General features: G+C 40.8%; 1 protein-coding gene across 1 annotated transcript in view; it reads right to left on the minus strand.

Annotated features, from left to right (window-relative positions):
- Positions 1-16,467, minus strand: part of DNAAF9 (dynein axonemal assembly factor 9) — a gene marked incomplete at its 5' end in the record, with an annotated part of 76,986 nt that overhangs the window by 47,349 nt on the left and 13,170 nt on the right. Inside the window, 7 exons of the mRNA XM_082315670.1 lie at positions 1,375-1,430; positions 2,040-2,138; positions 4,389-4,466; positions 6,804-6,910; positions 8,173-8,269; positions 11,865-11,989; positions 12,840-12,959. Of these exons, the coding sequence (XP_082171796.1) occupies positions 1,375-1,430; positions 2,040-2,138; positions 4,389-4,466; positions 6,804-6,910; positions 8,173-8,269; positions 11,865-11,989; positions 12,840-12,959 (682 nt within the window). The remainder of the gene's footprint in view (positions 1-1,374; positions 1,431-2,039; positions 2,139-4,388; positions 4,467-6,803; positions 6,911-8,172; positions 8,270-11,864; positions 11,990-12,839; positions 12,960-16,467) is intronic.

A 16,467-nucleotide genomic window follows, 5' to 3' on the forward strand; every position in this document is an offset into this window, starting at 1 on the left:
TTCTTTTCATTAAATGTAAATAACATAGGATGCTGAAAACAATAAAGGACATTGAACTCCACTGTTTAATTCCAAATAAAGAAGAATCTACAGAGACATTCAAGTAGCTAAGCAACCTTTATTTAGCTCAAAACAGCAGAACGCTTGGTTTTGCAACATACGACAAACCACCTTCCTCTCTCAGTTAAAGTTCTATACTGAAATAAAATACAGCTGACCTGTATTGCCCAGCTTATATTGGCTAAGATCTGGGTTTTAAGCTGCCCTGTTCTAAGCATTGGTCTCGTGCATGTTGTGACTCACAAAAGTATACTGACTTCTTCAACCTTCATATTTTAACTGCTTTTGAGTATGGTATAAATAGAATCATAGAATCATAGAATCGTCAAGGTTGGAAAAGACCCTTAAGATCATCGAGTCCAACCGTTAACCCAGCACTGCCAAGGCCACCACTAAACCATGTACCTGAGCACCACATCTCCCCGGCTTTTAAATCCCCCCGGGGATGGGGACTCAGCCCCTGCCCTGGGCAGCCTGGGCCAGGCCCTGACAGCCCTTTGGGGGAAGAAGTTTTTCCCCATACCCAACCCAACCCTGCCCTGGCGCAGCTTGAGGCCGTTCCCTCTCGTCCCAGCGCTTGTTCCTGGGGAGCAGAGACCGACCCCCCCGGCTCCAGCCTCCTTTCAGGCCGTTGCAGAGAGCGATGAGGGCTCCCCTCAGCCTCCTCTTCTCCAGGCTGAGCCCCCCCAGCTCCCCCAGCCGCTCCTCCCCAGCCTTGTGCTCCAGCCCCTGCCCCAGCCTCGCTGCCCTGCTCTGGCCACGCTCCAGCCCCTCCATGGCCGCCTTGGGGTGCGGGGCCCAGCGCTGAGCACAGCATTCGAGGGGCGGCCTCACCAGTGCCCAGCACAGGGGCACCATCACCTCCCTGCTCCTGCTGGCCACACCGTTCCTGATACAGGCCAGGATGCCACTGGCCCTCTTGGCCACCTGGGCACCCTGCTGGCTCATGTTCAGCGGCTGTCAACCAAATAGGGCCAACATTTTCAAACATAGCTGTCCTGTGTAATAAGTTCATGAGTTTGTTTAGCTATCTGACCATGAAGAAATTTATCATATTATAATGCACAAGGTGGATGGTTTCAAACATATTGGCATTGTATATGTAATAACTACAGCATTAAATCCCATGAAAATTCAGCTTATCCTTCCCAGAAGTGTCTTTGCACTTTTTTTTTTTTTAAATATGCAAAGACGAGATGTGATACACTGAGATGGTCCCAAAAGGAATTATAAGCATTATGGCATCAGAGATATGGAAATAATGTATCGAGGTACTAGTGACACCACAATTTCACAGGAAATAATGAGTAATACCTGTTATCTGTTATATGGCTTGAGATCATTCCATGACTAAAGTAACTTCGGAAAGGCTGTGAAGAATTTAAAAAAAAAATATTAACAAGTAAATGAACAGAAAGTGTGATATATCCTCATTATCATTATGAATAAACCTGAATTATCCTTCTCAGAGAAAACTCCTGAACCCTCAAAAACTACTTCCAACCTCCATAAACAAACCAAAACCCCATTAAGTCTCATCTATTCTTAAAAAGCAACAGCAACTACCAAAAAGTACCGTGCTATTTTCACCCGTGCTGTATGTTACCATCAGTTATGTTTGAGATTCGACACGTGCAACCTCAGCTTGTTAGGAAGTGCACATACCAGAGCCGCCAACAAAATGAAAGTCAAGCTGCCTACAAACAGCGATCTGTTGTGTGGACTTAAATCAACTAAGTTCAATTATCAGTGAACAAACACTCAACTGATTTACCCTAGGCAGTCCTAAGCCATCCTACCGTGGATAGGTAAGGTGGGTAGTGAACTTAAAAAACCCAACAGGTTTCTACTCTTCAAACATGAAAGGTGAGATGGGGTGGGGAGGGAAAAAAGGAAAACAAAAAACATCTAATGCTGAATACTTCTCACTTCTGCACGGATGACGCTAGCATTTCAAAGGATTACTGAAGCAGGCATACCTCCCCTGCCTGAGATTCCGATAGCTCCAGAATGAAGGGAATTTCAGTATCAAAATTAGCAAAAAAGTTGGTCCACTGGTGTTCAAAAATCATTAAATCCTAGAAGAAAAATATTCAACATTACTTAGTAAGGCAAGCGTTATACCAGAGAAAGGAAGTCACAGATTGTACTGAACGAATCCCAATTACTTTAGAACAACACAGATTACATTTCGCTATGCAGTATGCTATGCAGCCTGCCCAATGAAACAATAAGTACAAGAAAATAAACATCTTTTAAAAGATAAGGACTTTCTGCTAGGTTTTATGGGGTCTTTTTTGGGTGGGGAGCTTTTTGTTTGTTTAGGGTTGGGGTTTTTTTTGGAGAGGGAAGAGGACCAGAGCCCTATCTATCTATCACTATCTGCTTTTAACCTCAGGAAGCACACTGTTTGGAGATCACTCATAACTTGGACCTCATGATTCCCATAGGACTTCCAAAATGAACATTTGGACAGATTTAATTTTCAATTTTTAAATCTGCATATGGTTCTGCAGGAATTTGTATCTGACATTAAGTAAGCTTGAGGCCAGAAAATGAGGAACAGGGTGGGGAATTTGGGAAGCTCATGATATGCAAGTGGCAGACATTTACTTCTTTATCTACATTTGTAAAAAAAAAATTGGTAGAGTGGAAAAGGAAATATCAGTAACACCTCACTGAAGCAGAATAAAAAAGGAAGATGGCTACAGGTAAGTGTTGCATTCAAATTATTTAAAAAAAAAATCAAAAAATCAATAAAAAGAAAAGACCATTTCATGCTGATAAAGCAGGAACCTTACAGAATTAGGCAATTTTAAAATGCTCTCAAGATTACTTTCAGTTACTTGTCACATACTAACTTGGAAGATAAGAGACATTGTGATTTTAGAAAACATAGTTTTTCAGACATATAACAGGCAAAATTAGAATTATGATTTTCGCAGTGGTATGAGTATTATACAGTATTTGACTTCGGCCACTTCATTAATGCAGTAATGAATGACATTTATAGAGTGAATGTTGATGAACTCTTACAAGCCTTCCAAAATACTAATAAAGCTTATATTAGAGGTTTAAAATAAAGGTTTACATTTAAGGGGAGAAACTATCATTGGAGAATATTCTGGTCTCAAATAAGCTTTTCATAGAAGCTAAGAACTAAAAAGTACTTTTGTGAGCTCATTTGGATCACGCCAATCATGTAGAGAATATTCTTTTAAATTCCAAGTAGAGTTAAAATCAGAACTTCTTGAAATCAGAGCCGTGTTAACAAAAAAGGTATGAACATATACCAGCTTCAAATGCTCTTTAGCTGCACCTAGCTTCATCCTCACAGAGAAAATTAATCATTTTTAAAATCCCCAATTTCTATGAAACCAGAGTTGTTTGAAAACCCCATTCATTAATCCCCCCCTGCGCCCCGAAAATCTGAAGTCAATTTAGCAACAACTTTCAGGCTCAAAACTTCAAAACAGGATAAATAAGTCTGTTTCAGGGTAGACTTAGCAGGTACAAGAAAACAGTCCCAAACACTGATCTCACTTCCACAGGAAGGGGGAAGTGAATATCACAGAGTGACTGTTTAGACTGACAGCCTTGTCAACTGTACGACATGTTCATTTTCATTACAGCAGTTGATTAAACAATCAAATTGGTGTTAACTACCAGTATTTTATTAATAAAGGATACTTACTGCTGAACTTGCTACATATTAAAAGCCTACTTTGCTGCTAAGCTAGAAACTGATGAAAAAATTAACAACAAAATAATATACTAATAGTCATACGTTGCTGTCTTCTCTAGCCCTGAGATCGGACCACCGCTTTAAAATGAGGAATCACTTGACACGGTGTTTGTATTTCACAAAGCATCAGGGCAGCCACTGTGTGTCACTGTTACCCACTTACAGCAGTTACAAAGCAATCGTGGAAGTGTTTTTTCCTGGAAGAATGGCTGGATATGTTACAGTAGATTTCCCCCCCCTCCCTTGCTGCAAAAGGAGTATTAACACACACAAACATACCAACTTTCTGGACTTTGTACACAGTCCTATGACCTGAAGAATTGTCACACCATTTAGAGAAATTTTTAGGAGAATTTCAGGCAAATTAAGAAATTCAAGGAATTCAAGACAAGCGATCTTAAAGCTTTGCAGACTTTGTGGCAGATTTGAAGAAAGGAAAGAGACCCTGCCAACAACAGTATGCAAAGCCAGTAGATTAAGTACATAAGCACTATTAAACACAAACAAACAAAATAACAACAATTTTGCTCTGCAGCTCCGCTAACAGACTAGAAGTCGATTCAGAATATTTCACCCACATTACCTCAAAGAGCAAGTCCTCCAAGGAAACAGGATCCATTTTGCTGTATGTCTTCCACAAATCAACACTGACATCCATTAACTGAAAAATATTTTAAACACACTTCTGTGAAAAACGCCATGAAGAATACCACAGATTCAGGTTTAAGACACACTGAGACAGACTTGCGGCATGCTGCCCAGTCTAACGGTCCTCCTTAACTCTGAATTCATAAATATTTTTACGTTACTGGGTACAAAAGAATTGACCAGAGCCAAGTGTTCTTCAGAGACTCACCTCCAAGTGAGGGTTTAAAGTACGTGCAAAGTTTTGCTTGCATCTTTCAAACAAATCATTTCACAAAGTTTTTCAAAACTGAGTTAATAGCAATGAACAGTAGAAGCTTGTGCAAACAAAAGGGAAAGATCAGTTTTCTGAGACAAGACAGACAAGAAGCAGATTCCAAGGTTACTCGTCCTACGCACCAGCCAATTTTTGCTGTAAGCACAATGTAAATTTAGGCAAAGCTCATTTAACTTAGCAATTAGCAATACCTTCTTCCACCACCCACTTAATTAAGTATGCAACACTGACTGGAATTTTCTTAAACCACTGCTTTACAGTTATTCTAGTTACTCGTATTACTAGATATGGCAATAATGCTTTCCCAGACATCCCTTCCATTCGCCTGTTCTCTGGATTACAGCATCTTGAGCAACTCTGACTTCTGTACTAGGAGAGCAACCGCCCTTAAAACACTGAAAAAATTAATAAGTCATCATCATTAGATTACATTCAAATCTAACAGCACAGAATGCACAGCACAGGGAAAGCCAGTTTGAGGAGCTAAAAACGCACCGAGAACACCCTCTTTCTATAACAGCAGAAGTATTCGTTTCTAGATCATTCATTTAGATCATTTCCTCCCATAGATTGGTTTTTCCTCCCCATCTGTGACATACAGCAGCTGCCTAACACATAGCCATGCATAAACAGTTACGTAAAACGTGAAGAATTCCACTTCCCACTTGAAATCCCCTTATGACTTTAAGAAGGAAGAAAGCAAGAACTCAAGCTGGAACTGGCTGAACCGCCAGAGCTAACACACTCTTAAAAAGAGATACCGAGAATTTGCATTTCTCCTTTTTACGTCTGCAAAAGTGCCGTAAAGACAGTATCAGCTCCCACCGTGAAATAGGAGAGGCTCCGTCTTTATAAAGTCATTGCCATACTGGGTCTACACGTTTTCTCAAGGTCTCTACGGATTAATGAAAAGAATTGGCAAGGGTCATTCAAGACCCAAACAACTCCTGAATTCACAGTCAAATCTTCACTGACTAATTTCAGACATCAGGAAGGGCTGTTGATACTTAGGCAGGCCTCCACAAGGATGCTCATCTAATTGCACTTTGTATTTAACGATTTTGACAGGTTCACACAACAAGATGATTACGGTACCAGTGACAGAATGAAGAGAAAAAAAAAGCATGAAGAAAAGTATCAGTGGAAAGAGTACAGTGTTCAGAGAAAGGCACACTTGAACTCACATAATAGATTTTTGAGCAAGCGTGTACAGTACTACATGTGATGAGACTTTAACAATGGTACTATTAATTCCTTGGGTTTTTTCCAGTTGTCAGAAGTCAGACAAAGAACATTCTGGCTGTAAAAATGGAGGAGTGATAAGAAAAATAGGACATCTGCATTTCTGTGGCAGAGGTCCAAGAAAATGAAATAAAAGAAGCTTCAAACAAGTACATAAATACAAAGCTGTCCTCTGAAGAGGCTGTTAGAGTATATTTAACAAATAGGCAAATCAAATGACACAAGTTGCTCAGAGAGGAACAGCAAATCATTATTAAAGCTAGGAGCATCATCCAAAATCTTGACTGTTGCCATATTCAGCAGGCTATGATGACCCAAAAATATATGTTGATGAGAAAAGTAGATGCATCTCTTGTGTCAGAACTAATGACCCAAGAAATACAGTCACTTCTGATTTTCTCAATTCATTTAAAGGAATTTGTCACTAACCAGCTTCTCTTGCACTGCTCTTTAAGATCTATACCCATCTAGCAGAGTTAAAAAAAAAAAGTGTTTTCTGTTATTGGTAGAGGAGACATTAGAAAAGAAGGAAAAAAGTTCTAAATCCCCACAGGGGGGCTGGGGACACACCAACAATCATGGTTCATCCAGGACAGAGCGCTGTGTAGCTCCTAACAGTCTCTCAGCGAGACTGTGGAGTCTCCATCTTCACGCATTCAAAACTCAGCTTCGTAAGATCTTGAAAAAACTTCACCCAGCTTAGAAGCTGGCCTCCTTTGAGCGGTGAGTCAGGACTAGATGATCTCAAACGGTACTTTCCAACTGAAATTATTCCATGATTCAATTTCTGCTTCAGAATGGAAATGGAAGAAAATGAAAAATGTAACTACTTACTTCGTATTTCATTGTAAAGAAGCCATCACCCCCAATTCCTTCCAGTGCAAAAGCCTGCACTATTGGCCACTTTTCAACAATGAACATATCAAATATCTGTAGATGACCTGCAAAAGAAGTGTTTCACAGAAACATTCTCTCACAAATACTGGCAGTTTAACTTTTTGTGAGATCTTAAGAGTTGTTCTGAGATTCTAACAAAAGGATCTCAATTATCCTGTCTTTGTACAACTTAAAATCTGTAATTGAAAAATCAGGTTTGTGAAGATGGTAGCTTTTAGAAATTCCTTTCTTTACACCTCAAATTTTGTCCCTTGTTTCCAGCTATCACACTGGTAAAAGATACTATGTCCCCTCGCAAATTTCGTTCTAAGACCATTAGCAAAACTGAGCCATTAAAATTCAAAATATTTAACAGGGAGCTTTGCTTACGCCAATTTCTTTAAATATTTGGCCTTAAGTCAAATACTGTCAACATCATCCCCATGTTAATCAGAATTTTAAGTCAAGGGAGAGGAAAACTCTTCAGCCGGGTACTCATCGGTGAAGCTGTAAGCCATCTGAAGTGGAGTGTGATTAACATCCTTAAGCTGCACACCTTCTTTAGATACTTCTTAACAAAGAACTGCCATCCTCCCCCATGCCCTGACCCATTAATGGTTCTTCAGGCAGGCAGAGCATATCACCCTTTCCTCGAGAGAAGCAATGAAGAGTTAAGAACAAAAAACAAAAATTCCCCAAACTGAATTAGCTTGGTTTGAACTTACATGGTTCAAAAATAGAAAGCAATTTTCTTTTTTTTTTTTTTTTTTTTGTTTGCCTCTCACCTGCTGTGTCATGGACCAAAAACCCCACGCGCTCACGCTGCACAGTGAAGGACATGCACTGCGTTGATTTTGCATTATTCACTGTTGGGGACACTGCAAAGCACACTTTCCTGAACGATGTAAGATTGCACTGTTCAGGCTGCAAGGCTGGCTACAGATCATAACAGGAAGCCATGCAGTCCAGTTTTTTCGCTGCTAAAAAAGGAAACTTGCATAACGAAATGTTTATTCTTTCCTTACATAAAGAAGTATTTATCTGGAGCTCCCATCTGAACAGAGAACTTCTGTAGCAGCAGAACAGACTTCTCTGAATGCAAATTATTTCTTTGCCTCACGCTGTGAGCATTCACTCTTCAGATGAAGTCTAGGGGCTTACATTTTTCAGAAAGAAACCCAACTCTTACTCAAGAGGCTAAAAAAGGAAACTATTGACATATTAATCCTCATTTCTTACCAAAGGCAAGGAAATCTTCAGTCCCTGAACTGCATGACTTGCATGCTGCAAAACACTTACACTATAAGCATAAAACAAGCTAACCTACCTTGGCAGCTGTACGGAATGCCAATGCGACTGCAATCTCGAACCATGTCTACAAAGCTGGAAATTTTGAATTCCTCTGCAGCTTCTTCATCTTCATACTGAAAGAAGTCATTTAAAATGAAAGTTGATTAGGCATGACTAATTTGATTGTTAGTTTTGCACTATAAAGAGCATGTATTGTACTGTTTTAATTCCATAGCAAATGTCATGTAATCCACTAAAATATTACCGATAGCTTCCAGAAGCTAAAGAACCTCTTTAGTCTCTTTATTTTGAAAACCTCCATCGTGGCAGGGATGCATTCAAGCCAATGGAAGTTGTTCTTTAAAAATCAAACTTCAGAGCAAGGTTTTCAATAAGGTTATACAAAGGCATAAATATATACTTTATTTTCAGCTTTCAGTGAAATCTTTCAACATCATCTACTAGATTCTGGACAATTTGTAAACAATAAAAGATATTGTGTGAATATTAACTGATCTGTCACAAAAAACTTAGCACTGAGGGGAAAAAAAAAAAATTACCAGCTTAACAAACACTAAAGCGGGCAAGCCAACTGACAAGATATGCCTCAGGTCGCAGGAGAAGCGATAAGAACCAACTGCTGTCTGAGGGAGAGGTATGTATAGGAAAAAAGAAGAGGAAAGCAGAGGAGACCCCACCATGCACCACTATCTTGCTGTTTCAGGCTAGCAGCAGCGTGAAGTCATCTGAAGACTTCAGCAGACTGAAGAGCAGGAGTGAAGAACAAATATCGTACTTATGGCTCAGAAAAGCGTAACAACTGGACTGACGAGACAAATCACACAAAAATCACTTTTATAACACAACAAAAAATTAGAAATGCTCTCCCAATTTCTACCTGAAAAGGCACAGTTTAGTAGCAAGTCTGAAACCAACAGGCCTAGCGCTGCTGGGCACTTCAAGAGTCACTCGCTTTCTGGAGCGAGATCAGAAGGCGGTGACGTTTTGTCTATTTTTTTTATGTACAGCGCTCTGAACTTAATATCAAGGTAAGTTACATGATTATGAACTTTTTGTATATAGCTCTTGTGAGCTTCAGGGTACACCCAACAAATTTATTTTAAGAACAAGTTCTTTTAAGACGAGCCTGAATTTAAGATGCAGCCCGAATTCCTCCATGATGTGTTCTTTCTTCAATCCCAGGAAACCAGATCAAAGTGCCAGTTCAAAGCCAAGCCCCAAACAACTGCCAGCTTCTCAAGACTTAATATGCCATTAGAATAAGAACTTGGGTTTTGGCAGGGTGCTAAAGGCTTGCTCGCTATCTGCTACTGCAGGTATAAATACAGCTCGTTCCACACACAGTACAGTCATGACACCCAGAAAGCTTACGCAGTACGCATCAAATTTCAGTACTTTATCTTATTTGGCCATTTTGAAAACGGGCATTCTTTAATAATATGTTTTCTCTTCCGATAACTAGGATATTCACTTCAATTCCTATGGTCTAGTTAAAGGCAAGTAGGAAGGAAGAAAGGAAGGAGAGGCCGTAGGTCTGCCAGATTCATTAAGAGCTGCACAGAGCCAGGTATGGCATTGCTTGCTTTATTTCTAAAGCTCTTGAGTTTTTTAGGTTTCATTTTTATAAAAGCAAGCAAAAGTTGCTTTATCACTGAAAAAAAAAAATGCATGAAAGCCATTACAGGTAATCCTCCTGTAAACAGGATGCACTTAAAGCCTGACACAGCAACGTTTTTTGGTTTCTCTTTCAGAAGTAATCTAGGAAACGGGCAATTCTTACACATGAGAAACGTGACTGGAAGTGCATCGCTCAGCTCATTCACATGAAACAGCAATGAAGTAAACCTTCTGTTTTCAACTTCAGAAATCAAACTTCTCCACACATTTCTACAAATAGCAAGGCATATGGTTTACCTTTCTAGTTACACCATTATTTCAAGCCAGTATTGCGTGATTAAGGTTACTACTTACCACGATAAATCATATCAAAGCCCATAAGCAGATGCAGCCTAAAACTCAAGAGCTGAGATTGCAGTTGTGCTAGCAATAGTGCGTTAAGAACTACCGCAGTCTTGACTCCAAAATGCGTGTGTTTTACCACCCTCAGGTATGCTTCAAGATTTGCCCTTTCAGTAGGGATTTTGGCAACAGAAAAACCTTATGAAGCCAGGCTTTAGATTTTGCTACGGCATGCTTTAACCTGTAGCTCAGCTGTCTACACTTTAACAAGAAGTAGTTATTCCCCTCGGTGCAGCGCTCGTGGGACTGTATCTAGAACACCGCATCCAGTTTTGGGACCCACGTACAAGAAAGACGTCGACAAACTGGAGCAAGTTCAGTAGAGGGCCACCACGACGATCAGTGGGTTGGAGCACTTGCCCTACAAGGAGAGACCCAGGCTCGTTCAGCCTAGAGGAGGCAATGGCTGGACCTCATAGCTGCCTTCCAACACCCACGAAAACGTTACTGAGGTGGTGAAGCCAGGCTCTTCGCAGTGGTCTGCAGTCGCAGGATGCATGACAAAGGGCAGGATTTAAAACAAGGGAGGTTCAGATTGGATAAAAGGAAATGCTTTTTCACTATTAGGACAGTCAGGTCACGGAGCAGATCGCCAAGAGAAGTTCTGCAGTCATCATCCTTGGACGCTTTCAACATCCAACTGCAAAAAACCACGAGTGACCGGATCCGATCTCATCGCTAACCCTGCCCTTAAGCAGGAGGTTGGACAAGATGATCTCCATGGGTCCCTTCTAACCTTAATTATTTCATAATTCTGTGATCTAAACTATCAAACAGCCACATAAAACCACAATCAATCTATCATAAACCCCATCGCTTTCAAGCTGGAAACTCAAGGGAACAGAAGGTTTCTCTCCCTGACCTCCCCATTCACCCCAGCTTCCCCCATTGACATTGCGGGCTCCTAACCCACTGCCTTCAGATTTCAGTGTAGTTCTAATTTAGAAAAGGATCTACACAGAACTGAATGGGGGGGGAAGCTTCCCATGATGGCATTTAGGAAGAAGCATTTCCAGTCTCAACTGGAATGAAAAGGTTCTTATTCTACACCTAGACAACCAGTATTTTCATTTTTTATTCCTCTAGAAGTACTTCACTATGACAAACAGAGCTTTTCTAAGAATACCTTGACTTTTAAATGCAAGGTAAGACTCCTATCACTCACATGGTCCAATGAAAGCGAGGTTAATAGCTCTTGAAAGGAAGAGCTGAAAGTTAAAATGAAAATATATAATAAAGTTTCTTGATTTTAAACGGCTTACTAAGCCAATCTTTTCTAATATTCTAAAACTATTGGCAAACAACGCATTAAGCCCCTCCTTTCGTAGCAAATAAGGCTATCATCGGAAATCTCAGGGCCGACTGTGTTACTCAATTCAGATTCTGCATTTCTCACAACCCACGTTTTTCCTCATTAAAAGATCATTGACTCATGTCAAAACAATAGTAATTAATGGGAGAGGGGAGCAATTTGTCTTCATGCACCAACAAATAGAAAGTACAAAAAACATTCTTCTTGCACACATTAGCAAAACGATTAATACTCATATATATATGCAGATCACTCCCCTGCTGAGTATGAAAAAGAAAAAAGACTTCTGGAAGGAATGTTAAAAAAAGTTCCACTTTGAATATCATTTCATTAGCACAGTCATTAGGAATTCTCATCTGCATTCATCTGCCACTTACCTCATTTTCAGTTAGACAGTGAAAATGCAAGTTCCTCCAGTATGCCACATACGGCAAAAGATGATTATAATTCACAGGGTTACAGTACAGATGGACACTGTCAGGTTTTATTAATATAATCATATCTGCAACAAGCAGAACAAATATTATTCCAGCATCAAGACTCCACACACAGAAGAATTACATAGGCACAAAAAACCCCCCACAGAAGCTGAACAGAAAACCCTTTTCCTATAAAGTACCTCATTAAAAGAAAATCGTTTAACTATTTGAACACACAACCATTCTCCACTTCTTTAAAAAAACCCAAAAAACCAGTTGGCAGCCATATACAGTTCCAAGTACAATAGCACTTCTTACTGTTCAGAACAATTGTGGGTTTATTCTGAAGTCTTGCACAGAACTTGCATCAGCCTGTCCTTTGAAAAGCCACGAGTGTCAGTGGTGAGTCCTTACAGAGCACTTACAAAACTGTAAACCATCGTCGCTCTTGCCTGATGTATCACATCAGAAGGTTGCTCCAACTAAAAACTAGCACTAAAGCATATGGGGTAGATATTCAAAGTTTCATGCAAATAAGGGAATAATAATCTATGATCGTGGTGATTGGCCACCGTTCAAATATTACAGAAGTGAGTTAATATGTTAAAGTAAAAAAGAGCTCAAGTATTTTAGAACTCCAGAGGTGTGATCACACGATAACTGGTAACGCATGTACCGACACACCACGTCTGAACTAGGACTTCTCATAATGGGCTGTATTTGCCTAGGTTTAGAACACCTGGGGGAATGTATGGAGGGGGAATGTGTTTCAAAATAAAGAGTTCTTCAGCAGCATTTTTAAGAAGTTTTTCAGGTGTCTGTACATGATTAGAGATTTACTGACTTTTTTTTTTTTAGGTATGCCCCTTTTTCTGCTCACTCTCTCTCCAGAAAGACTGAAGAATAGGTAAAAACGCTGAGTATATCACTCACCATCAAGAACTTCTTCAGGAAACCCAGTTCTTTCAAAGTCGTTGTTATTCTGGTTATACAAGCCAAAAAGCAGATAGTTTGCCAGTTCCCTGCAACCTTCATTGTATCGACTATCTATTCCTGCAAAAGCAAAACCGTATGTGAAGCGTTGTGTGTCCTAACATTGTACACCTGAAAAGTCTGTTTTCTTCCCTAATAAGAAAACTTTAAAACAGCAGTATTAACTCCCTCACATAATCGGTGGGCACTGATGCCCGTTGAACATACTGGGAAAACAGGGTAGGGAAAGAGGAGTTTTTGCAAGCTCATTGCCACATGCTGACATTCCACTTGACCTAAATCCACAGGCGTTGCTTAAAAAACCTAAATGAGACCAGTTTTCTACAGAGCAGTGCATCAACAGAAGTTCAATTTTATCTAGTAATTCAAACTTAAACATCTGTCTGTATGCAGTATGCATTCGAATTAATATGTTCTTGATTGAAGCTTCCTAACAAACTAATCCTGTGACCTAAATCTCCTGCTTTAGAATACATGATTAAACATTATCTTATCAGTATTACAGTGCAATCCCTGAGTCACCAGAAAGCCAGTGCAGGCTTCCAGCAAATCATGAAAAGATATTCTGATAAAATATATGGTATACGAACAGCTTCCAAGGAAAACCTTTTCTGGTCCTTGAGAAAATAAAACAATTGAAGATGGAGAATGTGAAGAGATTATAAAATAAATACAAGAAGAAAGGAAACATGCCACAGATTTAGGAAGTATTTTCATCTCTCTGGAAGACAGTCACAGTCATAATTCCTAATTCTACTCTAATAAACCACATTTTCTCCACAAGTATAACTATGCATGAAGCAGCATCCTCGACATCCACACTTGACAGAGGTCACCAGTCTTGACTGCTGCAAGATTTCTCATCAACACTACCGTCAAGTTTTCCTACCAAGTTATATTAGGATACAGTCGGATGGTTGCCAACAAATCAAGATTTGTTACCACTGTCCAAAGGAGAGATCAGTACACTGATAAAGTAACAACACAGCCTGGATGTCTGGGTTTCAGGACTTGCACCGGAAACCAAACTACTCAAGAGTCACCTGAACTTACCAGAAATTGGAACAAACCCTAGGTTCTCCTAATTATGTTCCTTTTCTTTATGGTATGCTTCAGCTTTAAAGTGCTAATCAGATGCCGTGTCTGCATCCAGCTACTGAATCCCACATCTTAATAAACTCCCTTGTTTGTGTAGTAATTGACCTTTGGATAGCTCACAAATATTCCAAGGTATTTGCTTTAAGCCTACAGAAGAGAAACAATCACTTCAAACTGTGCTGAAGCTCTAACACTGCTCCCCGCTCGTGGCTTCATGGTTATCGGCACCAGTAACACCCTACAGCATCGCATTCCTTGAACTGTGTTGGGAGAGGTGGAAGCTGCATCACACCTGCCCCGGCTTTCTCAGCCTCACAAATTTTTCCAGGCACAATCTCTGAATCCTCATTCCTCTGCTATCTGGCTTCTAGCACTGATCCCCCATTCATATATACACGTCCTTGAAGCATGCTCTTTGTAAGAGAAGTCACAATTCTGTGTGTTAGGAGGCATCCCTTGACAAAGGGAGTATCAAGAGCCTGAGCAGTCAATCTGTAACTCAGGTCGTGGCATCGATAAGACTCAGCTGAAGAATGCTCAGACCCAGTCTCTCATTTCCCCCCCGCTGCAATGTTACATCTTTGCTGTGCCAATAATTTTCTGCATAACCAGACTGCCCTGCATCTGGGAACTCAGAGAGACAGAAGGCGCAAAAGAGGGAGGAGAGGGAGAACACGCTGTCTCTTTTTATTTTACTTACATTTCCAGCCCCATGAAAGCAGGCGTACCAATGTAATCTAGAATTCAATGCGACTCAACAAACTGATATTGGTGCCAAAGCCCCCGCCTTTAGGTGGGATTTTAGTTACAACCAAGTGCGGAGACCCCATTCTTCCAGGAAGGGACCGTCCCATTGTTCTAGGGAACTCCATTTAAATGTAATCAGTCTCCTTCAAATCAGCTACAGCCTTAGAAAGCTAGCACACACAATGCCAGAAGATAATCTGTTTTACTGATTACTTGCCTAACTGAAGCAACTTCTGAAGGCAATCAGGTGAGCAATAATCTGGCACAAAGGAGGAGTTAGGACAGTCCCTTTCAGCAGCAGCAAGCTGTTAGATCAGTTGCTCTGCAAGCAGCATTATTTCTGTTTCACAAGCAAACATCACCGATATCAAATGTTAATCCGGCGAGGCACCCTCCACTACAGGCCGAACAGCATGGATGAAAGCGGCCATGGCATTCGCACTTTTCCCCATCAGGCTCACTGCTAGGATTCCCAAAGCCTAAACAGCCATGGTGGTGTGCTCAGGGACAGGCTAACAGAATAACATACAGCGAAGCAGAAAAAAACGGATTATTATGAAGTCTGGAAGATCAGAAGAAGAATGAGAAACTGTCCGCATTGAAAAAAAGTTAAGAGGTTGCCATCACTTGAGTTTGAGGTTTTATCTGGGTGCGCCAGCTCTTCAGGCTTGAAGCAGAGATCTTCAAAGCTGAACACCAAAACTCTGCTTTTTCAGTTAATGACTGAAGGAGAGGAAAAGAAGACAAAAAGGAGATGCTAACAAGGGGGGCAGCTGATAAGCTTAACTCTTATAATAGAGGACATGGGTGAATTTATTGCTTGCAGAGCACTGGCGGGCTGGCAGAGAAGAAATTAGCTTACCATGAAAGAATTAACTCTGCAGAATAATTGTTTTTTGGGGTTTTGCTTTTGTTTTGAGTATCCAGCACAGACAGGAGCTTTCATACTGAGGCTTTAACACTATCCTACAGAAACATATGGAGTTAAACGAACAGATATAGTTAGCGGAAAATAAACAGGAAATGAAACAATGAGGAAGATAAGATACCTCCCGCAAGCGTATCAGAGTCCTCAACAGAACAATGGGGAACGCTGTTAATTAGGAAACCCCGACGCCTGCCTCCAACTGAGCTGGGAGTTCAGTAACTCCCAGCCCGTTCCCAACTCATCGCAAGGGTGTAGTTAGGCAATGACTCAGTCCAACAGCTCACTGCTGCCATTCCTGCTCCTTCTCCTGCAGTCAGAGCTTATCTGACCTCTCAGCGAGCTGATTCAGTTTGCTAAATTGGCAGAAAAACTAGTCCAAATACAGGAGGAAAAGAAAAAAAAAAATCACCTCTGTCTGCTTAGTAGGATGAACCGGGTGGAAGATATCAACCCACCACCAGCACTGATGCAAAAGGCATGTGGGGAGGAAAGGGAAGAGGAGCAGTCTAGGGGCAGGCTGAGGGTCCCCTTCTGTGCTGCAAAAAGCATTCAGCTCGGCCATCTCTCCTATCTGCGATTTCACAGTTGCTAAGCTGACATGAACATAGCCTATAGGTAAAAAAAGTCCTGCTTTCTTTGTCCCAGCCATGCATTTCTGACACACCCTTGAGTACCGAAACAAAGAATAGTTGTTCCGTAAGACACTGAACAGCCACGGGAGCTCTAGGGACACCAGAGCGGTGGCAGGGAGGTGAGGCTGGGGAGCATGGACAGATCGCCTTTAGACAGCTGCCG

The sequence above is a fragment of the Platalea leucorodia genome (assembly GCF_965183815.1).
Source record: "Platalea leucorodia genome assembly, chromosome: 6".
NCBI classification, from domain to species: Eukaryota; Metazoa; Chordata; class Aves; order Pelecaniformes; family Threskiornithidae; genus Platalea; species Platalea leucorodia.